The 27,131-nt window shown below is 54.1% G+C and overlaps 1 protein-coding gene across 4 annotated transcripts in view; it reads right to left on the bottom strand.

Moving 5' to 3' along the window:
- Positions 1 to 24,640, bottom strand: part of CAMK2B (calcium/calmodulin dependent protein kinase II beta) — an 80,202-nt gene extending 55,562 nt beyond the window's left edge. For all 4 annotated transcript variants that reach the window (XM_039242970.1, XM_039242971.1, XM_039242972.1 and 1 more), the window contains exon 1: positions 24,511 to 24,640. In XM_039242970.1, the coding sequence (XP_039098901.1) occupies positions 24,511 to 24,575 (65 nt within the window). In that variant the 5' untranslated portion in view covers positions 24,576 to 24,640. The remainder of the gene's footprint in view (positions 1 to 24,510) is intronic.
- Positions 24,641 to 27,131: the final 2,491 nt, after the last annotated feature.

Raw genomic sequence — 27,131 nt, 5'->3', positions numbered from 1 at the left:
AGACACAGTTATATGAGATGAGGGGTCATCCTATACCAGGGTGACCTCATCTTAACTAATCACATCTGCATCGATCCTATTTCCCAAGAAGGTCATATTCTGAGATACTGAGGTTAGTATTCCAACCTATGAATTCTGAGGACACACAATTAATCCAACACACAACACATGCTGGCCCTTGACGCTACCTTATGGAGTCTGCCACTAGGTCCACTGGGCAAACATTTCACAAATTATGTGCCTCAAATATTAGCTCCACAGGATGTTAACATGTGGTGGGTACCAAGGAGGCTCTGTGGGCAAATAGGTTTGGGAACCAGTATGTAAACACTGTTTTCTTCCCTCCCTACTTTCTTTCCTTTCCTTTCCTTTTTTTTTTTTTTTTTAAATTGCAGGACTTCTCAGGGCCTTTAATATGGTCATCTGTGCTGTGAATTTCCATCTCGGGAGTATGAGGTACAGCCTTTCCCTGACTTACTTCATCACAGAATCTTTATTCAGAAAGTCTCATGAAGGCCAGGACTGGGGGCAGAGAAACTTCTAGTCTAAGGCCTCCATACTGACCCCTTTATGAAACTCTATGTGACCTACTGAAGTCCAGCAACAGACGTCTTCTGAATGAGTCCATCCACAAACCAACAAATGACGAGGACATGGCAGAAATGTCCCCAGCCTGCCCGCGGACACACACCTGAACATGAGAAGAGTGACCACTTCGCTTGGAATCTTGAGCGTGCATCTCTGAGTTGGAACCCAGCAGGGCCCCCGATCACGTGTGCTGCACGCCCCGACAAGATCTAGGTGTCAGTACGCACGATGGTAACTAATCAGCGTGACTTCCTACAGTCACCTCAAGTTCGCACAGTCCCACCCAGAGGATGAGAGCCCGGCATTGGCACGTGTCCACACTGCTCAATGTAAGTCCCATGGCTCACACCACCACCCTCAGCACTGCCCAGAACCACCACACCTCCCCACAACAGCGGGGGCCCCTTGGGTCCTGGTCATACAGGCAGCAGACATCCTTGAGGAGTTTCCTGGGGGCCTCAAGGCAGCAAAGCAGACAGGAGGGTGGGCACCGGCCCAGGGGATGCGGCGAGGGCTGAAGTAGGGGGGAACACACTGGGATCATTTAATGGGGGCAGAATTAGTTTGGAAAGATGAGAAAGTTCTGGAGACAGATGGTGGTGGGTATGTGACACTGTGAATGGACTTAGCACCACTGAACTATACATTTAAAAATGGTTAACATGGGTGTGCCTGGTGGCTTAGTCGGTTAAGCGTCCGACTTCGGCTTAGGTCATGATCTCATGGTTCATGGGTTCGAGCCCTGCATCGGGCTCTGTGCTGACAGCTAGCTCAGAGCCTGGAGCCTGCTTCAGATTCTGTGTCTCCCTCTCTCTCTGACCCTCCTGCTCACACTCTCTCTCAGAAATAAATTTTTTTAAATGGCTAACATGGTACATTTTATGTGTATTTTACTGCAATGAAAATATAAACAGAGGTGCTATGCTATCTCCACACTAAGCCAAAAAGGCAGGAGTGGCCATATTAATTTCAGACAGAGCAGGCGGGGCATGACCATTATCGGGATAAAGAGGAGCATCACACAATGATAAGAGGGTCATTCCTCTAAGAACACATAACAAGCCTTAATATGTACATGCCCAAAGAGAGTGTGCCAAACCACATGAGGCAAATTTGAATGAACTGCAGGGAGAAGGTGATGAATCCACTATAATGGTTACAGACAACACCCTCTATCAAAAGTAGACAGACCCAGTGGCACCTGGGGGGCTCAGCTGGTTGAGCATCTGACTTCAGCTTGGGTCATAATCTCAGAGTTCATGGGTTTGAGCCCCACCTTAGGCTCTGTGCTGACAGTTCAGGGCCTGGAGCCTGCTTCGGATTCTGTGTCTCCCTCTCTCTCTGCTCCTCCCCCCCACTCATGCTCTGTCTGTGTCTCTTTCAAATATATAAATCAACATTAAAAAAAAAAGAAGTAGACAGACCCAGCAGGCAGAAAACTGGGAAGGCCAAAGCTGAACTCACCAACACCATCAATAGACTGGATCTAACGAACATCTACAGACAACTTCATCCAGCAACAGCAGAACACATGTTCTTCTCAAGCTCCCATGAACCTTTACTAAGACAGACCACATTCTGGGCCACAAAACACACCTTATCAAATTGATAAGAATAGAAATCATACAAAGGATGCTCTCAGATCACAATGGAATTTAACTAGAAACAAAACAGAAAGATAGCTGGAAAACTCCACAAATACATGGAGATTAAACAACACACTTCCAGGGGCGTCTGGGTGGCTTAGTCAGTTAAGCGTCCGACTTTCACTTAGGTCATGATCTCGTGGTTCATGGGTTTGAGCCCCGCGTCGGGCTCTGTGCTGACTGCCAGCTCAGAGCCTGGAGCCTATTTCAGAGTCTGTATCTCCCTCTCTCTCTGACCCTCCCCTGCTCACACTGTCTCTCTCTCTCTCTCCTAGAAATAAATAAAAATATTTAAAAAAAAAAACAAAACACTTCCAAAACTAACATGGGTCAAAGCAGAAATATCAAGAAAATATTTTAAATATTTTAACTAAATGAAAACAAAAGAAAACTTAATAAAATTTGTGGAACACAGTAAAAGCAGTGCTTAATGGAAAATTACTATCATTGAATGCATATATTAGAAAAGACTACTTAAGCTTCCACCTTAGGAAACTAGAAAAAGAAGAGCAAGTTAAATTCAAAGTAAACAGAAAATATAACAAAAGAGCAGAAATCAATGACGTTGAAAACAGGAAATAGAAAAATATCAATGAAACCAAAAGCTGATTCTTTGAAAAAGTCAAATTGATAAGCCTTTAGCCAGGATAAGAAAAAGGGAGAGAGAGTACACATTACTAATATCAGAAATGAAAGAGGAGCCAACACTACTGACCACACGGAAATTAAAAGGCTAGTAAAGGAATACCAGGCCCACAAACTTGATAACATAGATGAAATGGACCAATTCCTTGAAAGACATAGTCTGTCGAAACTCACACAAGAAGAAATAGACAATCTGAATAGACTTGTATATATTAAATAAATTGAATCAATAATTAATAACCTTTCCAAACAGAAGGCACTAGGCCCAGGTGGGTTCACTGGTGAATTCTACCAAACACTTAAGGAATAAGTTATACCAATTCTCTACAATCTCTTGAAGAAGAAAGAAGAAGGAATAAGGAAGAAGGAAAAAGGAAGAAGGGGAAGAGGGAGGAAGAAGGAGGAGGAGGAGGAGGAGGAGGAGGAGGAGGAGGAGGAGGAGGAGGAGAGGAAGGAGGAGAAGAATTAGTAGCAGCAGCAGCAGTAGCAGCAGCAGCAGCAGCAGCAGAGGGAATATTTCCTAACGGTGAATCCCTGAACTGGTTCAATATTTGAAAACCAGCTAACATAATCCACCACATCAACTGATTTAAAAGGAAAAATCACATGATCATATCAATAGATGCAAAAAAAAGCACTTGACAAAATACAACCCCATTCAGAATAAAAACTCTGAGCAAACTAGGAACAGAGAGGAACTATGTCAGCTTGATAAGGAACACTGGATTAGCTCAAAATGTCACATGGTCTGAGTGGCTTAAACAACAGGAACTTGTTTTCTCACAGTTCTGAAGGCTGAAGGTCCAAGATCAAGGTCCAGCAGGGTTTGGTTTCTTATGTGAGCTCTCTCCTCTTGACTTGCAAGTGGCTGTCATCTCACTATGTGCTGCCATGGCCTTTCTTAGTAGGTGCAGATGGAGAAAGAACAAGTGAACTCTCTGGTGTCTCTTCTTAAGTTTTTTAAAATATTTATTTATTTTTGAGAGAGAGAGAGAGAGCACGTGGAGTAGGGGCAGAGAGAGAGGGAGATGCAGAAACAGATGCAGGCTCCAAGCTGTCAGCACAAAGCCTGATGGGGAGCTTGAACTCACAGACTATGAGACTGTGACTTGAGTCAAAGTTGGATGCTTGACTGACTGAACCACCCAGGCACCCCGGTATCTCCTCTTATAAAGACACTAATCCTATTAGATCAGGGGCCCAGGCTTATGACCTCAATTAACTTTAATTACCCCCTAAAGATCTTACCTCCAAATACAGTCACATTAGAGGTGAGGGCTTCAACTTATGAATTTGGAGGGGCAGGACACAGTTTAGTCCATAGAAAGCATCTACAAGAAACCTACAAATAACCTCACACTTTTGGAGAGAAAGTAGATGCTTTTCCTACAAGATCAGGTACAAGGTCAAGATGTCCCTTTTCATCATCATACTGGGAATCCTGGCTAATGCAATAAGACAAGAAAAGGGAATAAAAGATGTACAGATTGGGAAGAAAGAAGTAAAATGGTCTTTCTTTGCAGATGATATGATTGTCTATGTAAGAAGTCCCCTAAATGGACAAGAAAAAAACCTTTCTGGAATTAACAATTAAAGCAAAGTTGCAGGACACAAGGTTAACGTAACAAAAGTTAATTGTTTTCCTACATTCCAGCAATGAGCAAGTAGAATTTGAGATTTAAAACACTATACCATTTACATTACCACCAAAAAATATACTTGGGTATAAATCTAACAAAATATGTATAAGATACTGGTTTTGAGAAAAACTCAAAAATGAATGAATCAAACCAAATGGCAAAGATAACCAATGTCCATGGACAGGAAGACTCAATACTGTCAGGATGTCAGTTCTTCCCAACTTGACCTACAGATCCAATGTAATTCTTTTTAAACACATTTTTTAAATGTTTTTATTTATTTCTGAGAAAGAGAGAGAAGCATAAGTAGGGGAGGGCCACAGAGAGAGGGAGACACAGAATCTGAAGCAGGCTCCAGGCTCTGAGCTAGTTGTCAGCACAGAGCCCAATGCAGGGTTCGAACCCATGAACCACGAGATCATGACCCGAGCCGAAGTCAGATGCCCAACCAACTGAGCCACCCAGGTGCCCCAATGTAATTCTTATCAAAATCCCGGAAAGAATCAAAACCAGTACTAAAGTTTATATGGAGACAAAAGACCCAGAGTACCCAACACAAGATCAGAGGACAAAGAGAACAAAGTCCCAGGCTGACACTACCCAACTTCAAGACTTGCTACAAAGCTGCAGGAATCAAGACAGTGTGCTTCGGTGAAAGAATAGATAATGCATCAATGGAACGGAATAGAGAGCCCAGAAATAGGGGCACACAAATACAGCTGATTCTTGACAAGGGAGGAAAGGCAAGTCAATGGAGAAAATATTATCTTTTCAATAGAAGGTTCTTCTATGGTCTGAATGTTTGTGTTGCCCAAAGTCACATGTTGAAATCTTAACTCCCAACGTGATGATATTAGAAGGAGGGGCCTTTGAGGAGTGATTAGGTCATGAATGGGACCAGTGCCTTAGAAAAGAGACCCCAGAGAGACCTCTCCACACCCTCCACCAGGTGAGGACATGAGGAGGCCACCTATTTAGGAAGCAAGCTCTCACGAGACACTAAATCTGCAAGTGCGGTGACCTCGGACTTCCAGCTCCCAGGCCTGTAAGGAATAACTTTTCATAAGACCCCAGCTCACATCGTTTTGGTCTCAGCAGCCTGAACAAACTAAGGACTGGAAATGAATCTATAACAGACTTCACATTTTTCACAAAAATTAACTCAAAATGGATCACAGACCTAGATGTAAAAGGCAAAATGACAAAAGTCCTAGAATGTATCATCTGAGAAAATCTAGGTGACCTTGGGCTTGTTGATGACTTTCTCAGATATGGCACCAAAAGCATTTCCATGAAAGAAACAACCAACCAAACAGGGTTCATTAGGATCAGAGCCTCCTGTTCTGTGGAAGCAATGCCGTGAGACTGGACGGGCGAAGACGAGGGGAGGCAGTGGCGAAACACACATATGTGCAGGACTTCTATTCAAAATATACAAGGAATTCTCCCTCTTTTTAAATGTTTATTTATTTCTGAGAGACAGAGGACAAGAGGTGGAGGGGCAGAGAGAGGGAGACAGAATCCTAAGCAGCTCCAGGCTCTGAGCTGTCAGCACAGAGCCCAACGTGGAGCTCTAACCCATGAACTGTGAGGTCATGACCTGAGCTGGTCAGACACTTAACCAACTGAGCCACCCAGGCGCCCCAGTAAATTTTTTTCAAGCTTCTTTCCTTTTTTTTTTTGTTTTTAGTAATGGCTACACCCAACATAGGGCTCAAACTCACAACCCCAAGGTCAAGAGCCGTGTGCTCTTCCGACTGAACCAGCTGGCTGCACTGAACAATATACAAAGAATTCCTAACACGCAACAATAAGCAAATAATCCAACTGAAAAAACAGGCGAAAGACAGGAGTGGACGCCTCATCAAAGAAGACAAAAAGACAGAAGTAAGCACAGGGACAGATGCCCCACATTGCATGCCGTCAGGGAAATGCAAATTACAACAACAACGAGATTGCGCTTCACCCGGATCAGACAGCCCAAGATCCACCCGACGCTGGGTGCGGGGCGGCAAGAAACTTGCGTATGGCTGGCGGGCACGCAGCATGGTGCAGGCACTTTGGGGGACAGTCTGAGGATTCCTCACAAACTAAACGTCCTCTTACCACGGGACCCAACACTTGCACTACTTGGTATTTCCCCAAAGGACCAGACACTGTGTCCACACAAAGACCTGCCCGTGGATGTTCACAGCGGCCTTATTCACAGTTAGCAGAACCTGGAAACAACCAGTATGGCCTTCAGCAGGTGGACACAAGGCACTGTGGTCCCTCCAGACAGGGGATGCTATTCAGCACCAAAAAGAAATGAACTACGATCCATGGAAACCTGAAGGAGCCCAAATGCACATTGGAGAGAAAGAAGTCCACATGCAAGACTCCACCAAGCAGGCATTCTGGAAAAAGCAAAGTTAGAAGGACGGTAAAAAGATCAGTGGTCTCCTGAGGCCAGGGGCCCAGGGGGCTTGGGGGCTCAGAGTGCCTGACGTGCAGTCACTGCACTGTGGCCCCACGCCCCTGTGCACCTGTACAGAAGTGAACGCCCCAGAAACCGCGGACAGTAGTACCGACGCATCGACACTAGTCACTGCTGCAACAAAGGACGAGAACTGGGACTGCGGCGGAGCTGGGATGGGGGCCCTGCCTCTCATTCACTTTTCCTATAAACCTAAAACTGCTCTAAAAAGTACAGCCTGGGGGCACCTGGGTGGCTCAGTCGGTTAAGAGTCCACCTTCTACCCAGGTCACGATCTCACGGTTTGTGGGTTCAAGCCTCATGTCGGGCTCTGTGCTGACAGCTCAGAGCCTGGAACCTGCTTCATGTTCTGTGTCTCCCTCTCTTTCTCTGTCCCTCCCTTGCTCGTGCTCTGTCTCTCTGTCTCTCTCTCTCTCTCCAAAATAAATAAACATTAAAAAAATATTTTAAAAAAGTACAGTCCGTTGTTTTTTTAAGGAGAAAAAGAAAAACTATTTTTATGACACAGGGTGACAGAGGGATTCCCCAACCACACGCAGAAAATCATATGCCACTGACCGATTAGCCTCACGTTGGAGCCTTGAAACCCCAGCCTGACCAGGAACCTCCACAACACGAGGAGGTGGGATGCTGTTGGGGGTCACAGACTCCCTGGTGCAGGCAGCACCCCAGAGCCCCTCACATGGGCACTGCCTTCTGCAGTTCTGGGCTCTGAGGACCCCACGCTGGGTGGGCCTGGCTAGGGACACGGAATGCCTTGCTTAGGTCATGGCAGTCCCCCACCCAACCTGCACACTCACCTCTCAGGTGCCCTTTGCTCAAGAAGGATTGGGGAGGGGCGTGGACCCAGATGTGCTCAGGGACAGACCCAGAGGAGTCGAGTCCTGGGACTGGGGCCCAGTGGGACATCCCCTTGCCCAGCACGCAGAGGAGGGGTCCTGAGCTGGCCAGGGTCTCTCAAGGTCTGGCTCATGACAGCTGAATGAATCTCTGGAACTTTATGAGATGGCTGAGGTCGCTCTGGCGCCTGCATGTTGGCCGAGCATGGTAGGCGTATGAACAGCACATGGACGACGGCATTGTCACTAGCCCCTCTTAACCCCAGGGAGTACTTGCCAGGCAGCCCGGAGCAGAGACCACAGAGGCAGCGTGGGCCCCCTGCTGCACACCCTAAGGGCCACCACCCCGACTCTGCTGTGGATGGCTGGAGGGGGGCCATGGCCTCTTTACACCCGCAGCAGGAGTGCGGAGCCAGGGGGCCAGGGGCTGGCGGGCAGCCCAGCCAGGAAAACCGTCCATGTACCCAAAGCCTGAGCTGGACTCTGGTGAAGGTGACGCCGGCTTTTGAGAAATGGCGTCCCCACGTCCACAAGCCCAAGGAGCTTCCGTTCTCTTCTCTGTGTGCCACCTGCCTCCAGCAGGTGGTTTGGTACCTGTGGCCCCACCTGGGGGAGCGTACATCACACGCCCGGAAGGCAAGCTCTGTTCCCCTAAAGTGAACTCGACACCTCAGGGGCCGTGCCTGTGTCTCTCCTCCTTGCTGCCCGAATCCAGACCGCCAGACTCCAGCCACCCTGGGACAACACAGGACAGCCCAGCCGGGCCTGAGGGTGCCCGCACCCCTCCCCACGTCGGCTCTGAGAGGACCAGGCAGGGTGGGACACTGCGGACAAGGGACCCCACCTGCATCCCAAGGGTGAGTCCAGTGTCCTTGGGGAGCACCAGTGACCGCTGGGCCTGAGACCAGCCTGCAAACACCGGCTGCTGTACCCCCCACGATGCTGTGCCCCAGTCAAGCACAGCAGGTGCCAGGCAAACCCCTCGTGGCTGCAGACAGAGGGCCATTGTCCTGAATCACCCACCCACGGAGCTTCCCGGAACCTGACGCTCTCCCTGTTTCCTGCTGTGAGAAGCCGCCTTGGACAGAGGGCCATGGCCCAACCAGGACTCCCACCCCTACCCTTGCTCCCGCCACACGGGTGCCCTGGACAAAGCCGGCAGCACCCCATGGGCCCCCGCATCTCCCCTTAGCTCAGACAGACAACACCAAGCCGTTTCACCGCCAACTGGAAACACATCTGTTAAAAAAAATTTTTTTTAATGTTTTATTTATTTTTGAGAGAGAGAGACAGAGCATGAGCAGGGGAGGGGCAGAGAGAAGGGGAGACACAGAGAATCAGAAGGAGGCTCCAGGGTCTGAGCTGTCAGCACAGAGCCCGACACGGGGCTTGAACTCACAGACTACAAGATCATGACCTGAGCCGAAGTCAGATGCTCAACCGAGTGAGCCCCCCAGGCCACCTCCATGTTTTAAAGCAGGAACGTATCACGAGAAGGAAGTAAACAGCACCTCACTCAGGAAGCTCTCAGAACAGAGTGGCCGCAGAGGCATGACCTGGCCTGGGTCTTGGTGGTGCTCTCCTGGGGGACCCTGGGAGCTGCCCATGCTCTCCAAACGGGTTCTCAGGGGTGCGTGGGAACCCCTAAAAGCCCTCCCCCCCGGAAGTGGGGTCCAAAAGGAAAACCACAGTGGGGTGTGTCTGACAGGCCACCCCCCCCTTCCGGGCCAGGGCGCATCCTCTGTCTCTGCCCTCCAATGACCGCCAGGCCCAGGGGTCCACGGGGGTCAGTCCAGGCCCTGCAGGAGCAGGTGCAGGTGGCCATCCTGCCCTGGGGGGGGTCACTTCCTCAGCCTGAGGATCCCGGCACTGCCTGCCTCACCACAAACGCAGTTTTGCAGTGTCACCTCTGTGTCAGGCACTGTCCCCAGAAGCGGCCACCAGGCCTGGCCTAGGAAGAAGGGTCTCACCAGGCAGCCGCTCAGTCCTCCCAGGAGCAGAAGGTTCAGACAAGGAGCTGCTCAGGCCCTGGGGCCCGGGTCAGCCCTCCCACCTTGTGAGAGGCCGCCTGCCCTGCCTGGGGACAACAGTGTAAGGTCCAGGCCCTTGTACTTGGAGAGGAGGCTCCCAGCCCCCCGCCTACGCCGGCTGTGCCCCCACCTCCTGCCTGCATGCCCCGGGGCTGCCCCTGACCACATCTGAGCCCAGCTCCGTGTGCCACACCTGTCCCCGCTCCTCCCCGGAAAGATGTCTGTGTGCCGCCCCATTAGCATGACCAGGATGGAGGCAAAACCCCCCCGGAACAAACAGGATTAGACCCACACACAGCCACTGCGGTGGCTCCTCACGGGACAGCACTGGGCACCTTCTTCTGGCCGGTGCTCCACAGAGCGGCCTTCAGAGGCAGCTCTTCAAAGCCATGGCCGCCCCGGGGACCCAGCGCAGGCAGTCAGGGGCAGGGACAGAATGGGGTCAGACCGGGTAAGGCTGCAGCTAGTGTCGAGGCAGCTCGGAGGAGGCGTGGGAGGTCAGGAGGCAGAGTCTCAGGTGCCCTGTGGGACAAGGCCTGCTGCGCACAGGCCCCCGGGAATACCGCCACAGGGCAGAGGGAATCGGGGAACTTACGGTGCAGTCTCTCCTGCAAGGTGCACGTCAGTGAAGGCTTTAGGGACTTGCTTTTGTTGCCCACACTCCCCCCCTCCCAAGTTTATTCCGAGGACTGGCTGACATGCACCTGAGCTCCTGACAGCCGACCTCTGCAGCCAGGCTCCTGCAGACATTCGGGCTTCCGCAAAACCAACACAAAGGTCAGAAGAGATCTCAGAAAGTCTCTGACCCCACCCTCCTGGCTTATAGAGGGGGAACCGAGACCAGAGAGGTTACCTGGAGGTCCAAGGCCACACAGCCCAGTGCTGCCAAGCTGTGGCCAGAAGGAGACTGTGTGTATGGCTTTTAAAAATGTTCAACGCATGACACGTTCACAGCAGCTGGGAGATGGAACCAGCCCGGATGTCCAGCAACAGATGAACGGAGGAACAATGCAGAGCGATAAAACACAACGAATTTCTGATACACGTGATGTGACTGAATCTCAAAGTCCCTGTGCTGAGAGATGCCTCACAAGAAAGCATGTGCACGAGAGACGAACGTGCCCCCCGTCACCATGGCCAAGGGGCTAAATTCAGCCCCCAACCCCATGTCCTTCAGTGGGTGAGCTGAGTGTGGTCCATCCTACAGGGGAGGGTCAGACGTGAGTCACACACACATCATACACACTTCACACGCATGTCACATGCACGTCCTACACGCGCACTTCACATGCACGTCTTACACACGCAGTCACGCACGTCTTACACACGCAGTCACGCACGTCCTACACGCGCACCTCACATGCACCTCACACGCATGTCCTATACACGCACCTCACACACATGTCCTACACGCGCACCTCACATGCATGTCATGTGCACGTCCTACACACGCATCTCACACGCATGTCCTACACGCACACCTCACATGCACGTCCTACACGCGCACCTCACACGCATGTCTTATACACGCACCTCACACGCACATTCTACATGCACACCTCACACGAACATCACACGCACACCCTACACGCGTATCACACGCACATCACATGCACGTCCTACACGCACACTTTACACATACATCACACGTACATCATACACACCTCAAACGCACATCACACGCGCATCCTACATGCACACCTCACACGCACATCACCTGCACGCCTCACATGCACATCCAGACAGTGGAGCATCTCAGCCTTGAGAGGGAAGGACACTCTGATGCCTGTCCCGATGTGGATGGACCCGGAGAGCTGATGCTGAGTGGGAGGAGCCAGACACGGAAGGACACGCACTGGAGGGTCCCACTTCCATGGGGTTCTGAGCGGGGTCCAGTCCACAGAGACGGAGAGACATGGTGGGCACCAGGCAGGGGGAGTGTGGGAGGCTGGTGTCTAATGGGGACAGAGCCTCCGTGTGGATGCAAGAGGCCCAGGGATGGATGGTGGTGGTGGCTGCACAGAGCGTGGGTGTGCTCACTGCCCCTGGAGCTTGAAGGTGGGGATGGTGGGGGCTCGTGCCACACATACATCCCCAGGTACCTGGCAGAAATGCGGCCGAATCGCTGAGAAATCGTTAAGAACGAAGGAGAGAACTTGGTGCTGGTACTGCTCTGGGCAATACCAGGATGTGAAGAGTCCCCACAGCTCAGGTGAGGAAGCAGACGGTGCCTTTGCGCATAGACATCTGGGGACAGAACTTTGCGAGGCCCCCCTCCTCCATCCACGCTGCACTGGGGCTCCCAGAGGCCTCCTTCCTGGTCTTGAGCTGCCCCCCCCCAGCCCCCGGGGAAAGTGCTCGGGTCACCAGAGGGCACGTGGGGGACCCCGGGGAGGGCCCAGACTGGGACAGGTAGCTGGCTCCCCACACTATGTGGCCACAACCAGGGATCTGACATGATCCTTCTGCAGCCAGCACACCCCATCATGCACACTCCCCACCCAGAGAGTCCCCCATTCGAGGCCTGTGGAGCCCCACACCCCCCTCACTGTGCAGTCTGGGCCTGGCCCTGTCCCTGCTCTGGGCTCAGGACCCCTGACGGTCTCCTGCAGAAAGGGGCTGGCAGGCATCGCCCAAGTTCTGCACCCAGCAAGTATCAATGCTGCTGCCAGGGCCCCACGCAGACCCTCCAGGGAAGGAGGGGGACAGTGGGGTCCCCAAGGCCCACCTCCTGCCTGGCCTCAGCACGAAGGCCCTGGCTGGGAGTCCTGGGTGGGACAAAGGCCACGGGGCACAGAGGCCAGCAGAGTCCCGGGATGCAGTGCAGTGGGGGGTGGGGGTGGGGCAGAGTTCATGGAAGCCCCTAGAAGCAAAACCCTGAAATCAAAGTGTCACAGATATAAGTACTCTCCCTTACGTGGGGTCCAGATGGGGCCGGAGGACCCTCACCCTGTGTGGCACGGGGCAGCTGCATTCCAGGTCAGGGCACCCCAGCCAAGGCCCTGCTCCTGAAGGGCTGGGGGCCCCTGGTGGGCAGGGGTCACACCCATCTGGGAGGCACTTGCAGGCGGGCAGAGGGAGAGGGGAGGGAGGGAAGAAGCAGGAGGGGAAAAAAGGGAGAGACAAGGGAGAGAACTGGCTAAGGACTGACCCCAGGCGGCCAGATGTTCAGGAAAAACAGAACCTGGGGGCTGGGCTCCAGCCCTCCCGCCACCGCCAACCCTGCTGACAGCCTGTCCGCCTTCACCACCCATACCTGTCAGCCTCCCTGCTTCCGGGGGAGCCTTCCAGAATCGGGCGCGTGGGCTTTGTCCCCCGTCACGCTGCCATGGTCGGCTGTGGACCAGCGCCAGCTGGGTGTCGTTTCGGAAGCTTGGAGAGTAGGAGGCGGGTCTTGAGCTCCAGCCTCTGCCCCCTTGGCCTCCACCCTGCCTGCCTCTGCTGTCCGGGCGCCCCTGCCGGGGAGGAGGGAGTGGGCCCAGGACTGAGGGGGCGGCGCGCTGCGGCTGGCATGGCGGCAATGGTGCCCGGGAGCCACCAGCCTCGGCCGCTCTCACTGCTAACCTTCTCAGCAATGCGAGTGCTGAGAGCCAGATGCTGGAGTTCTCTTCTTTCCACATAGGCTTTATTTATTTTTAAACCTCTTTATTGAGATATAATTCATGTACCAAACAATTCACCCACTTAAAGTGTATAATTCGATGGCTGTTACTATATTCACAGAGGCATCCGTCCGTCACCACAGCCCAAGCTTACAACACTTCCATCCCCCGAGACGCACCGCGGCCTGTCAGCGGCCTCTCCCGCCGCCACCCCAGGCCCCTGCTCTGGACGCTGCAAAGGAGATCTCGTGCCACATGGGCTGCGAGCCCACCTTCTTTCACTGCACATAACATTGTCAGTGTCCACCCGGTTGGGCCGTGTGTCAGTGGTTATTAGAACTCATGTTTTTACGCCTGAGTGACATCCCAGCGTGTGGCTATGACACGTGCCCCTCACACATTCTGAGGCACATCTGGGCTGCTCCCACTTTTCGGCTCGTAGGGACACTGGACTGTGAGCAAGATTCCGTGCAGACCTATCCCTTCCTGGCTCTTGGGTACATTTCCGGGAATGGGACGTTTCGGGGACCTGTTTTCCACAGTAGCCGCACCATTTTGCGTCCCCAGGGCCGCAAACGAGGGTCCTGATCCCACATCCTGGCCGTTGTGGGTTCTTACCTGCCTCTGTGAGCCGAGCCATCCCACGGGAGCAAGGTGGTACCTCCCTGTTTTCACCTGTGTTTCCCAAATGACCATCTTTTCATGCATTTCTTCGGAGAAATGTCTGTTCAGGTCCTTCTCCCACTTTCTGACTGGCTTGTCTGTCTTCTGGCTGCTTGACAGTGTGCTCTTGGACTACCCTAAATACAAACGCATTGTCGGATGTGTGATTTGCAAACACCGTGTCCCATTCTGTGGTCTGCCCTGTCCCTTTCCTGATGCTTGTCCTCTGAAGCATCACAACAATCACATATTTTTCTTTCATTGCTTGTGCTTTTAGTGTCACATCTGAGAAACCACTGCCAAATCCCGGGTCACAAAGATTTACTCCTGTGTTTTCTTCCAAGAATTTTATGGGTTTAGCTCCTACAACCGAAATGATGGTGTTTCGGTTTTAGGCAGGGTTCTGCCTACATCCTTTTGCACACGGACACCCAACTGTCCATGTGCTGGGCAGTTTCCCCACCGAAACGTCTCGTTGCCCTTGTCAACATCTGATGACCATAGATGCATAAGTTTATCCCAGATTGTCAGTCCTACTACACAGACCATGTGTTTGTCCTTACACCAGTACCCATACCATCTTGAACGTCATGGCTGTATAATTAGGGTTTTTTTTAAGGTAATCTCTACCTCCAACTTGATGTTCGAATTCACATCCCTGAGATCAAGAGCCACTCCTCCACCGATGGACCCAGCCAGGTGCCCCTAGTTTTGAAATTAGCAAGTGTGAGTCCTCCCACATCATTCTTCCTATTCAAGATTGTTCTGACTCTTTCTGGGTCATCCCTGCATTTTTCTATGAATATTAGGAGGATTAGTTTGTCGATTTATTTAAAGTCAGCTGAAGGGCACCGGGGTGGTTCAGTCAGTTAAGCATCAGACTCTTGATTTCAGCTCAGGTCATGACCTCACGGTTCATGGGATTGAGCCCTGCCGTGTCAAGTTCTGCACTGACAGCGTGGAGCCTACTTGGGATTCTCTCTCTCCCCCTCTCTCTCTCTGCCCCTCCCTCAAAATAAATAAATAATAGTAAACAATTAAGTAAATAAATAAATAAGTAAATAAAAGCAGCGGGAACTGGGACCGGAATCACAGGGAATCTGTCGGTCAATCTGCAGTGTCCCACCACCTTACCAATAGCCAGTCTGCAGTTCATGAACATGAGATGTCTTTGCATTTACTACGATCTTTTCAAATTTCTTCTGACAGTAGTTTGTGATTTTCAGAGTCCAAGTTTGTGCACTCCTTTTACTGATTTATTGCTAAGTATTTTATACTTTTAGATGTTATTGTGAAGGGAATTTTCCCAAATCCTAATTTTTACTTTGAGATCAAACATTGCTAGTGTCATAAAATATCATGGAGCTTTGTATCTTGATCTTGTATCTTGCAACTTTGCAGAACGCAAAGGGACTTTCCTGGGACTTCCTTGGGCAATTCTGTACACACAAGATCATGTCATCTGCAAACAGAGATGGATCTACCTATTCCTTTCCAATATGGGTGCCTTTTCTTTCTTTTTCTTGCCTAACTCTCCTGGCTAAAGTCTCCTGTAGTGTGTTTAATAAAGGTGGGGAAAGCAGACATCCTTGTCTTGTTTCTGGCCTGAGCTTGTCCCTGGGACAAAGCACTCAGTCTTTGGCCATTAAATATGACAGCTGTGGGATGTTCATACATGCCCTGTATTAGGCTGGGGATGTTCCCATCTATTCCTAGCTTGTGGACCGTTTTAACCAGGAAAGGATATTAGATTTTGTTGGATACTTCTCAGCATCTACTGAGATGACCATATAACTTTTTTGTTTATTCTATTCATATGGTGTATTGTGACCAGACTTTGTATGTTGAACCAACCTTCCATTATTTCAGGAATAAACTTTCCTTGTTCACAAGGCATAACCTTTGTCTATGCTGCTAGATCCATTTTGCCAGTATTTGGTCAAGGATGTTGCCTCTACATGCACACTGTAGAGGGACCTTTGTCTGGTTTTGGTATCATGGTAGTACAGGCTTCAGAGAATGAGTTGGGAAGAATTACCCCCCACCTTCTGTTTCCTGAATGAATTTGTAAAGAACTGCTATTAATTCTTCTTTAGACACTGAGAAAGTCTCAGTGGGACATTTCAGAATTTCTCATCTATTAATGAGTCTCTGTTGCTGCAGGGGGCCTAGTCAGACCTTCTACGTCTTCTTTAGTCAGTCTCAGTTGCTTGTGTCTGTCTGAGAATCTGCCCACCCCGAGTTATCTGACCAGTCACCTGGCTGTTCATGGACTTCTTGGCGTCTTCTTATTTCTGTAGGGTCAGTTGTGCTGTCCCCTTTTTTCATTCCTGCTTTCATTCACTTTTTTACTTTAAAATGTTTATTTTTTAAGTTTTAAAAAATGTTTATTTTTGAGAGAGACAGAGAGACAGAGACAAAGAGTGAGGGAGGAGGTGCAGAGAGAAAAGGAGTCACAGAATCTGAAGCAGCTCCAAGCTCTGCGCTGTCAGTACAGAGCCCGATGCGGGGCTTGAATCCAAAAACTGTGAGATCGTGACCTGAGCTGAAATCAGATGCCTAACTGGTTGAGCCACCCAGGCGCCCCTATTTATTTTGAGAGACAGCACAAGGAGGAGAGAGGCAGAGAGAAAGGGAGAAAGAGAGAAAGAGAGAATCCCAAACAGACTTTTGCTGTCTGCACAGAGGCCATCACAGGGCTCGATTTCACAAACTGTGAGATTATGACCTGAGCTAAAATCAAGAGGCAGTTTCTTAACTGACTGAGCCACTCAGGCACCCCTCATTCCTGATCTTAGCAAGGAGTCTCCTCTCCTCCTGACCGCCCCTTTCACAGCCACAACCTCTTCCTGACTGGCACTCCTGAGTCTCTGAAATTACTCCCAGAGGTCACCTTCCACCCTGTCAGGTAGCGTGTCTGTAACTTACCTCCCCACCGATGTAAGGTCCCCAGGAGCAAGCACCCTCTGTTCACTATTGAGGCCCCGGCACCAAGCCAGTGCCTGGTGGACAGGCACGTGTGCAGGCAGACTTACTGACTGAATGAGTCTGTGGAAGAGCCAAGAAACCAGGAGAACTGCAAAATAAGTAAGTGAATGAATGACAGGAATGTGCTTGAAGCTCTAGACCTGCTCTGCTCTTACGGCTGTCGCTGCCTACAAGTAGCCGTAGGCACCCGGGACGCGACTGGCCCAAACCCAGACGTGCGGTAAAGTATGTGACAGATTTCAAATGCGTAATGTTTCTAAAACTATAAAATACCTCACAAGAACGCCTACATTGATTATGTGTTGAAGTAACACTTTGGACACCTTGAATTAAATGCGTTTATCGTTAAACTTCGGTGGCCCTGTTTGGTTAAGTACTTAGGGACATTTTTAATTACGCACGTGACTTACACCTGTGGCTCAAATTGTTTGTTCTAGACAGTGCTGCTCTAGACAGATAGGATCAGGAGTAACATGGCTGAGTGTACAGAGAACGGAAGGCCAACTCCACACCCACGGTCACAGAGCCAAGAGAGGGAGGAGGGCCTGGGCCCGGCCTTGGATCTGTGTCTGTGCTGCACACCCTACTGCCACTGGGACCTTGTTCCTCTCGTGTCTGCATCAGCTGGGCTGGGGCACGGACCCCCACATCTGTGGCAGCTGGGCCAGGATGCAGCCCCCCATGTGCAGCCCAGCAGGAACCACTGTTCTGGCCCCTTTTCAGCAGGTACGCCCCTAACTAGACCAGTGTTCTTTCCCCAGAAAGTGCTGGCCAGATGGCCTGGCTCTAACCAGTGACTGAGGACCAGGCTGCACCTTGACACATGAGAACAAGAGCCACACGAAGAACTTTATCAAGATGTGGAAAGGACGCGGCAAAGCTGTGGCATCAACCCCGCAGCTGCACCTCACCAGGTAACAAGCCGGTGTCTGCGCGGCGCTGAGGCCACCGGCCCCTGCCATCCCCCAGTCTCCCCGGGAAGGGGCCGCAGCCTTCGAGGCTGCTCTGCTGGGTACCTATGGCGTTCCGGTCACAGCTCTCCGTCCTGGCACATGGTCCCGGGTGATGCAGAGGCAGGGGCTGCCCCTCGGCTCCCAGATGGGCTGGACCCCGGGGTGGGCAATACATCAGAGGACCTGGGGCTCTTCTTGCATGACAGTAATGGTGGCATCTCCTTCTGCCATCCACGCCCCCATACAACTGCTTGGTTACGCTTCCCCCACAAAATTTTCTTCCATCTTTGCCCAGCTATTGCCAATCTGTTCCAGCATCCAACAAAAGCTTGTATCTGCCTTCACAAGAAATCCTAGCCTGAGTTACGTCAGGGTCCTCATGTCCATGAGGAAAGAATCAAGTCCAGCAGGAGCTACAGCCGCTGACCGGGCCAGAGGCCCTCCAGAGTAGGGGGCAGAGGGCCCTGGGGTTTGGCAGCAAGTACTGCCACTCTGACATGTTTTTATTTTAAGTAGATTCAGATTTTTATAGGAATAAAATATACATATCTATGTAATATGCCAATATGATAATTTTCGGAAAACCAAGTTGATACATAATGTATTTTTATGTTTCGACACTAACAAAGTGACTCGCAGCTGTGAAAGATGCTTTAAAAATCAGATTCCATTTTTGTGGGAGAGAAAGAGGGAATTCAATTTTTTGAAAATATATCTGAAATCTCCAGAAAGGCCACACTTCTTGCCTTGAAGCAGGGAGGTGGCCTGGGAGAGCAGAAGGAGCCACGGGACGTGACCGAGGACTCCAGCTGCCTGGACTGTCGCGGTGGACACCTGTTAAATCCCAGAGGACCCACAAGGACTCTCAGGGAACAGGGTCATTTTAGGCAGAAGAAAATACATATTTCTCTCCCCTAGGCACTTGGGCGATTCCTCAAGTAGAAAGAGGAGGGGAATCTGCCTTTGGGTTCTTTTTGAAGAAGACAGGACCCTCGTTCTGATTCATGCACAATGACTGTCCCCCCGATAAGCCTGGGAGCCCCGATTTCAAACACAGGGCCCTCTCATCCCTCCATCATGCCTGTCAGAGAACCCCCCCTCCGTGTTCAGAGCACCGATGGCCCTGAGGTGGAGGGAAACACTGACACGGGTCAACATAAGTTTGTCAGGGGCAAACACAGTGGCGAATCACATCTATGTGATTTTTAACATCAGACATACATGCAGCACATTCTGTTCACATGTGTGCGTACACACAGGTAGACACATGCACAGCCCGGGCTCTCTGGGCACAGGGGAAGCAGGGTGTAAAAGCGTCACTTCACACACTCATATATTTATTTCTCTTCATAAGATAATATCGCCCTTGCAGTTCGTTTGATTAAGAAAATAAAACTTCAGGGGTGCCTGGGTGGCTTAGTCGGTTGAGCGTCCGACCTTCGCTTAGGTCATGATCTCGCGATTTGTGGGTTCGAGCCCCGCATTGGGCTCTGTGCTGACTGCCAGCTCAGATCCTGGTGCCTGTTTCAGAGTCTGTGACTCCCTCTCTCTCTGACCCTCCCCTGCTCACGCTGTCTCTCTCTCTCTCTCCTAGAAATAAATAAAAAACATTTAAAAAAAGAGAAAATAAAAAAAGAAAATAAAACTTCAAGTCCTGCCGATCCCAAATGAAGGCAGAGTATGAGGTGCTGGGGGATGGAGACCAAAGGAAACACGGGTTTTTCAGGAAGGAGCCAGAGGCAACGCTTGTGCTGAAGAACAGCCCTCTGAGGACAGGCAGAGTCCCGAAAAGCTGACAGTCAGAGTAGACCACAAGCGGGTGTGAGTCAGCCGGCGGAAAGTACGGGGCAGGGTCACAAGCTTCCTCAAGAAGCAGAAGGCAGACTTGGGAGCCCAGAGCCTGGATTCCCATCCGGGCCTGCGCGGCCTCGGCCCTGGCGGGGCCCGATCTCTCCTCCGTTGGCCTTGGCTGCGGTGGGGGAATGGGGGCTGCACCTCTTCCTTGCACGGAGCTCGCTGATGTCAGAAGCACCACTTAACCGCTAGGACTGTCACCAGGAGGCAGAGTGCAGGTAGCGCGCGCGAGGTATATTCTTAGCTCCCAGCAAAGTAGGTTATGGTATAAAAATACCGTTCAATAGTAACTAAACTAGCGTCACCTTCATGTGCGTCTTGCAGCAGTCTCAACGTGTGTGACTTCTTTCCTAAACACCCTCCGTTACGGATGAGACTCCAGCCCTGGGCCCTGTTCACTCACCCCTCCCTCAAGGCACAGCAGCACTGCCAGGCCTGGAGCCCACCTGCAGACTGGGGTGGGGTGGAAGCTGCCCCTGTGTGGACGGGCCGGGGGTTTGGGCTGGGCAGCAGGGAAGGAGACATCATGGACAAAGGCACTGAGGCTGGAAACCCTCACTGGAGGGCATGAGAGAACAACCACGTGGCTCCCTCTCCACAGAGCCCACCAGGCTTCAGAGCTCAGGAGACTCTGCCATTCTTTTGCTCTGAACTTCCTGTCTATCCACCGACCCGCTGGCAGGTCACTTGCAGGTTGACAGTGTGCAGAGGCCCATTGGTGGGGGGGTGGGTTCACAGCCTGGGACGGGGCCTGCTCTCTACTGCATGGAGTCAAGGACACCCCAAGGTCGACTCCGGGCCTAGCAAAGTTCTGGGGGTGCTGGGAGGAGTGGGGTGCCCTGGCCTGGAGGCCTGGCCTTCCTCGCTGCTGGGCGGAGCCACCCATCCCCTCTGAGCCGTGGTTCTGTGTCTGTAAAAGGGGGCAGGAGGGTGACTTCCCGCTCAACTCCAAACAGTGCCATGCATTTTGGAGGTGGTCACACAGAGGGGCCAGAGCCCCGAAACCAAAACCTCATGGCAGCTACGTTCTTCTGGAGAGATCATCCACATTTTAAAGGAGGTGACCCCCAAAAGTGGCAGATCCTGGAGGCCGAACGCAAAACATCTCTTCCTACCCAACCGCCTGTTGAACAGCTAAGATCCTCCAGTGACAAGTGACAGCATGCCAGGAGGGGCTGGACGTGCAGGGGGACGCAGAGTGCGGCCAAGACAGACCCTACAGAAGCCCTCATACCAAGGGGCTGGACGTGCAGGGGGACGCAGAGAGCGTGGCCAAGACAGACCCTACAGAAGCCCTCATACCAGCACACTCACCGTGGGACTGGACAGAGTGGCCACCGGGAGCCACACAGGCCTCCGTGCAGAGGGCGGTGGCTACAGCATGCCTCCCGCCAGCGGCCATGGCCAGTCAACGCATCGGCGCAACAGGAGGCAATGGGCTGGAGCGGAGCGAAGACACGTGTCAGAACTGTCGCAGAAAGTTCAGACACACCAACAATCCTATGCGTTAGTTGTGGGCACTTACAGCTGAGTGTAAACAAACGAGAGCGTTTGGAAGCATAAGTTCCAAATGCATGATGACGCCTGGAGAACAAATCTTCCTCTGTGTTTTCCAGCTGTATCGGGCCACCCAGGCGCCCCCCATTTCCAGCTTTACTAAGACGTAATCAACGTACCACCTCGAGTGCGTATCAGGTGTGGGATGTGGCGATCTGTTCCCCACGTGTGTGTCAGGGGACGATCCCCCGTTATGTTAACACAGACATCAGCTCACGCGGTAGATCTTCGAAGATCTGGTGCCGTCACCCAGAATCGCGGTGCTTTTCGGTAAGATCTGCGGGACTCAGTCTCAGTTACTGAACATACACTCATAATATTTTCAATCCTTGGTGGAACAGACACAAGCAATGTACGAGCTTTCAATTCTTCATAGAAGAGATACGACTGTTCACTTTTATTACTCCTGGAATGTTTCTCAATTTTTAAAACCTATGCAACATAAAAAACTAACACCTTGTTGCCAAGGGCTTGGCGACCCTGCTGTGTGCCTGCCTGGGCACCCCCGGCTCAAGGGGGCTTTTGGCCAGGACTCAGGAGAGAACCCTGGCCAGGCGTGGCTGCCCTGCCCAGCGAGGCAAGACAGGGCAGAGCCCCAGAAAACAGCTCGCCTTGGCCCTCAGACCCCGCTACCCAGGTCCCCAGGGAAGGATCCTGAGTGCAGCCGGGGGTGAGGGCAGACAGGGAAGGGGCCAGGGCAGGCAGGGGGGCCACGGCTGCATCACCGGGGCAGCTGTGGGCCCGTGGCCTAGCCCTTCCCAGGCAGAGAGCTCAGTGTCATCCGGTGCCAGGGGCTGCAGCTTTAAATAAACTTGGACACATCCACCTGAGGCCGGGAAGGAGCACCAACTGTGCCCTGGGCAGGCACTGTCAACAACTGGCCAACATGGCCGTCTGGACCCCTGCCCCCCTGCAGCTCACCCCGCACCTGCTTGGCCTCCCGTACCCAGGATGCCCCAGTAGGGCTGTGACAGGCGCTCGGGTCCCTCCCGGGGCCCGGGGCCTGAGGGCTCCATGAAGGAATGCTGGACTAGGCTGAAGCCCTCCTGGTCCGAGAGGGTCGGCCCATGGTCCTGGGGCACATTCCCTTCCCCTCCCAGGCCCATGCCCCCCTGCCCCAAGGCTGGGGTGCTTCACCCACTCAGGCTCCAGCCCTCCAGCTGCACAGCACGGCAGCCACGTGGCTGCCTTCTCGAAGCTGCTCCTGCTCCTGCTGACTGGGGAGGAGCCTGGCCTCCGCTGTGAGGTCCCCTCTTGGCCTCCACCCAGGGTGGCCCAGAGACCTCTGTTCAGCGTGGACGTGGGTGGCAGCGCCCAGGATGATTCGTTGCTGCTGGGACCGCAGGCCTGGAGTTGGGTGGGCCACTCTCTGCAATGCCAGACCCACCGAAGCCCACAGAAAGTGCAGGGGGGGTAGGCGGAGCCAGCTTTGGTTGAGGAGAGGGGGGCCCAGGGGCACTTGGCTCAGGGTCACTGTGCTCCTGGGCAAGCACAGAAATGACCAGAAATTCCCCCAGAAAGGATGAATTCCTCCCACTGCCCCCCTCGTCCTGCGAAAACGACCCTCCTGCATCTGAAGATCCCCCAGCCGGCTGCCCAGGGCCAGCTTCTCTCAGGCCTGTGTTCAGGGCCTCAGAACTGCACGTGGTGGGCACACTGCCCCCCGGGGCCTCGGCCTCTGCTCCACTCTCCAGGTCCACAGCCCCAGAGGCCGGACACCCAAACAGCACCCGGTGGACGGAAAGGAGTTTCTGGGCCTTCAGGGCCAGGCCAGAGGTTTCCTCTGCCCGCCCTCAGGCCTGACCCGCATCCGTCCCTGGAAGCAGGGAGAACAGCACAGGCCGGCACTCTTCTCAGATCAGCACCCCTCACCAACACGAGCACCATCAGGAACCTTTTTTAGAGAAGGATCTGCCTTTGAATGTGTAAGAGGAAACCTCGCCAGCGGCCCCCACCCCCCACGCAGGAGGGCGGGAGGACGACAGAGGAGGAGGGGGCTCTGGCCGTGAGGGCCTGGAGCCTGGGGATTCAGGGGTTCGGGAGCCTGACCGAGGGAGGCCAGGCACAGCCACCCTAATTCACTCCAGGCCAGGAGGAGCCCCTGCAGAACCGAGAGTCCAGGGGCACCCCACCACCCATGTTGGTGACCAGAGCCCAGGGGCCACCTGTTCCCCAGGGGCGAGGCCCCACCTGAACCGAGCCTTCGAATCCCCTCACCACGTTACCCATCCTCACACCCGCACGCGCGTCAATAACTCTCCGAAATCCACCCTCCACCTACTTCTATGACCCTGAAATCAGGGAGCCCGTAAGGCCCCCCTGCAGGACCCCCCTCATCTTCACCCCAGGGATCTGCTAAGCTCCCCGACCTCAGCCCTCGGCTCCCCTGCCTCCTCTTTCCAGAAGAATCTGGGGAAAATCCTCCAGAACCGTGAGTCTGCGAGGACCCCATGGCAGAGGCCGTTCCCACGCGGCCCGGAGCGCAGCGGGCACCGTCCGTGCAGATGGAGCCACGCGGAGGAGCAGACGCGGAGCAGGTCCCGCCGCCCCCGCACCCGGCCGCCGGGTGGGGGTGGGGACAGCGCGTCCGCGCCAGGAGCGACCCTCAGGCCAGGGCCGCCCCCTACCCCGCGCTCCAGGCCCCGCGGCCGCCCCCGCGCGCCGCTCCTCTCTGACCTCCCGCCGCCAAATGCGTCACGTCTGCTCAGCGCTCCAGGGACACCTGCTGCCGCCCCCGCGGCGCCGAGCCCCGCGCCCAGAGCGCCGGCCTCTGGTCGGGCGGCCGCGCCGAACAGGGCCGGGCGGAGCTGCGCGCGCCGAGGTCCGGCAGCCTGGCCCGGGGCCCGGGGGTCGGGGCCGCGCGGGGCCGAGCGCCTCGGGCCCTAAGCCGGGAGGAGCCGGGGGCGCGCGGGGCCGCAGTGCGCCCCGAGCCGGCGGCGCGTAGGGTCCGGGGGTCCGGGAGGTCCCGGCCCTCCGCGCGCAGTGCCCTCCCGAGTCCCCGCCCGGCCCGCACGCGCCGCGGCTCTTACTTGCCAATATCCTCGTAGAGCTGGTACTCGTCGGTGAAGCGGGTGCAGGTCACCGTGGTGGCCATGGCGGCGACAGACGGGCTCGGCGTGCGCTCTGCTGCGCTCGGGCGGCGGCGACTCCGGCTCCCGCTCGCGGGCACGGCGGCGACACGGGCGCGGGCGCGGGCTACACCTCGGCTCGCGGCGCCGGGTGGGGGCCGGGCTGGGCTGCGCCGGGCGGCGAGCGCACGCGAGATCTGCGCGCTCCGTCCCCGCCAGGAGCGCGCCGCACACCTACGCGCGGGGAGCGCGGGCGCGGCTGTCACCGCTGCCGCCGCCGTCGCCGCCGCCGCCGCACCCGCCGCCCCTGCACGCGCCCTGCACGCGCCCTGCTCCCGCACCGCTCCCGCGCCCTGCACACGCACCCGCACCGCTCCCCTGCACCCGCACCCACACCCGCACTGTTAACCTCACCTGCACCGCTCCCACACCCACGCCCTTGCCCTGCACACGCTGGGCCCGCACCCAAGCCTGTGCGCGCGCACACACAGGCACCACAAGCCACCCAAGCCAATTTCTCAGTTCCCTGCTGGAGACCCCCTTGAATACACACAGGGGACTGCACACAATGGACGCCGCCTCCTCTCTTCCCGGAGTGCCCACCTCACCCCGAAAGGCAAGAGAGGACTCAACGCACCTGGGTGGACGAGGGCAGGTGTGTCAGCCTCCACAGGACTCATTCCTCACACCCCCAAGAGGAGATGCTACCAGAACCCTCCTGTCGCGTCTCCACCGCTGCGCACACTGCAACGGTCGTGCGCCCCCCACTCCCGCCCCCTCCCGCAGCCCGGCAGAGCTGCCCAGGGGGGCCTTGGACACCATGCGGGGTGGGGGATGAGGGTGCCTGCCGGCTGTCTGCTCTCTGTGGCCCCAGGCCCCTCTCCTTTGCTCCCGAAGACTGGTCGCAGGAGTGTCCCAGCAGAGGAGCTGAGTCGGAGGGCCCCGGAGTCGGTGGAACAGGGCTACGAGGGCAGTAAGTCAGGAGGCCTGAGAGTTCACAGCTCTGTGCCCAGTAAGTGGGACACGTTCTTCCCTCTCAGGCCTAGTCCACCTGCCTGCCCCTTGCTGTGGCCTAGAAGAGGGTCCATCTTGAACGTGACACTGGAACAGAGGAGGAGGAGAGAGCAGGAGGGAGGTGCAGGAACAGCTGGGCTGACCCCATTTCCCGCAAACCAGGCTCCCCGAGGGCTGCACCCAGGCTGTCCTCTGGAACCAGGCTTCAGGGCCAGTGGAGGACCCACCTGGCTCCGGCACCCACACCCTCGTGCAGGTACTGAGGCAGGGTCTGCCCAGGGCAGGCCCTGAGGACAGAAGTTTCCAGCACCCAGCTCTTGATGTAGGTCAGGCAGCTGTCCTGATCTGAGCTACTTACAGCTCCGTGGACTCCCCAGGCAGACGCTGCAGGCCATCCTGCTCTCTCACTCTGGCCTCTGGCTGCCCCGAAGCCACATAAAGTGTTTCCTGAATAAAAGGCCAAATGAAGGGGTTCTGGGGTGAGGGGAGCCAGGGCCTTGGCACATGGCTGTGGGTGGATGAGCAGACTGGCAGCCAGTCCCTGTTCTGGGTAGGTTTCTAGACCTAACTGGCACCCAGGAGGCGTCTAGAGGCGGAGGTATATTCTGGCAAGTGCCTGGCTTAGAGCAGGGGGACCCTGCGTGTTGGGTGGGTCTGGCCTTGACCTTAGTAGTGCCGGGCAAGAGGAGAGACCACTGGCATGCCTCCAGCTGACTAGCACTCCCTGGGCACCTCCTAATGGGCAGCTGTCCGCCTCTCCTGGGCAGGGTGGGGGGTGCTCTGTCTTACCACACACGCTGGGCCGTCCACATCCTTTTGGGCTCCAGAAGGAGAAGGAGGCAGTCCCACACAATTAGTAAAGCAAAAAAAACAAACCTGCACCTCCTTCTCCAAGCTGCAAGCAGACACTTTGTGCTGCCAAGGTCACACACGCTCCTGGCAGCATGTCAGGACAAAGTGGCATTAGAATCATGATGACAGCTGATACTGATTGGCTCACAGCATTGTACATGCACTCTCTCATCAAATTCTCAAACAGTCCCAGGAAACACACTATTATTATCCCCATTTTACTACATGGGACGGTGGAGAGACAGAGGTAAAGTAACTTACCCAAAGTCACACAGCCAACGAGTGGCTGGGACTCACACCCCACTGCCCTATCAACTGTATCTTGTCTTTTATTTTCATACACATGCACACACACATACACACACGATGCAAACGCACATATTCATACACACACTCCTTGAAACCCCAGGCAAGGAGATGGTGGCATTCTGGGGGGCTGTTTTGAGGTGACTTTCTCTGGCTCGGGAGGCCGCCGAGGACCAAGTTTCCACAAGAAGTCAGGGTCATTAAAGGGGTATGATCAAAGGACCCTCTTTTACCCCTGTTAGCAACCGGGGTCCCACAGGCCCCTTGCCTGGGTTGGAAGGTTCAAGGCGTGATGTGGAGTGACTCGGAGGAGGGCAGGAAGGGCAGGCTGATGAGGGCGCTGCAGGGGGGTGGCTGAGCTGCCCAGACTGCCCCACCTACAAGCTTAACCCCACACCCTACTTCCAGAA

The sequence above is a fragment of the Hyaena hyaena genome, unplaced genomic scaffold (genome assembly GCF_003009895.1).
Source record: "Hyaena hyaena isolate Hyena2069 unplaced genomic scaffold, ASM300989v1 scaffold_218, whole genome shotgun sequence".
Lineage (NCBI taxonomy): Eukaryota > Metazoa > Chordata > Mammalia > Carnivora > Hyaenidae > Hyaena > Hyaena hyaena.
This window is presented reverse-complemented; position numbering and strand designations above follow the sequence as displayed.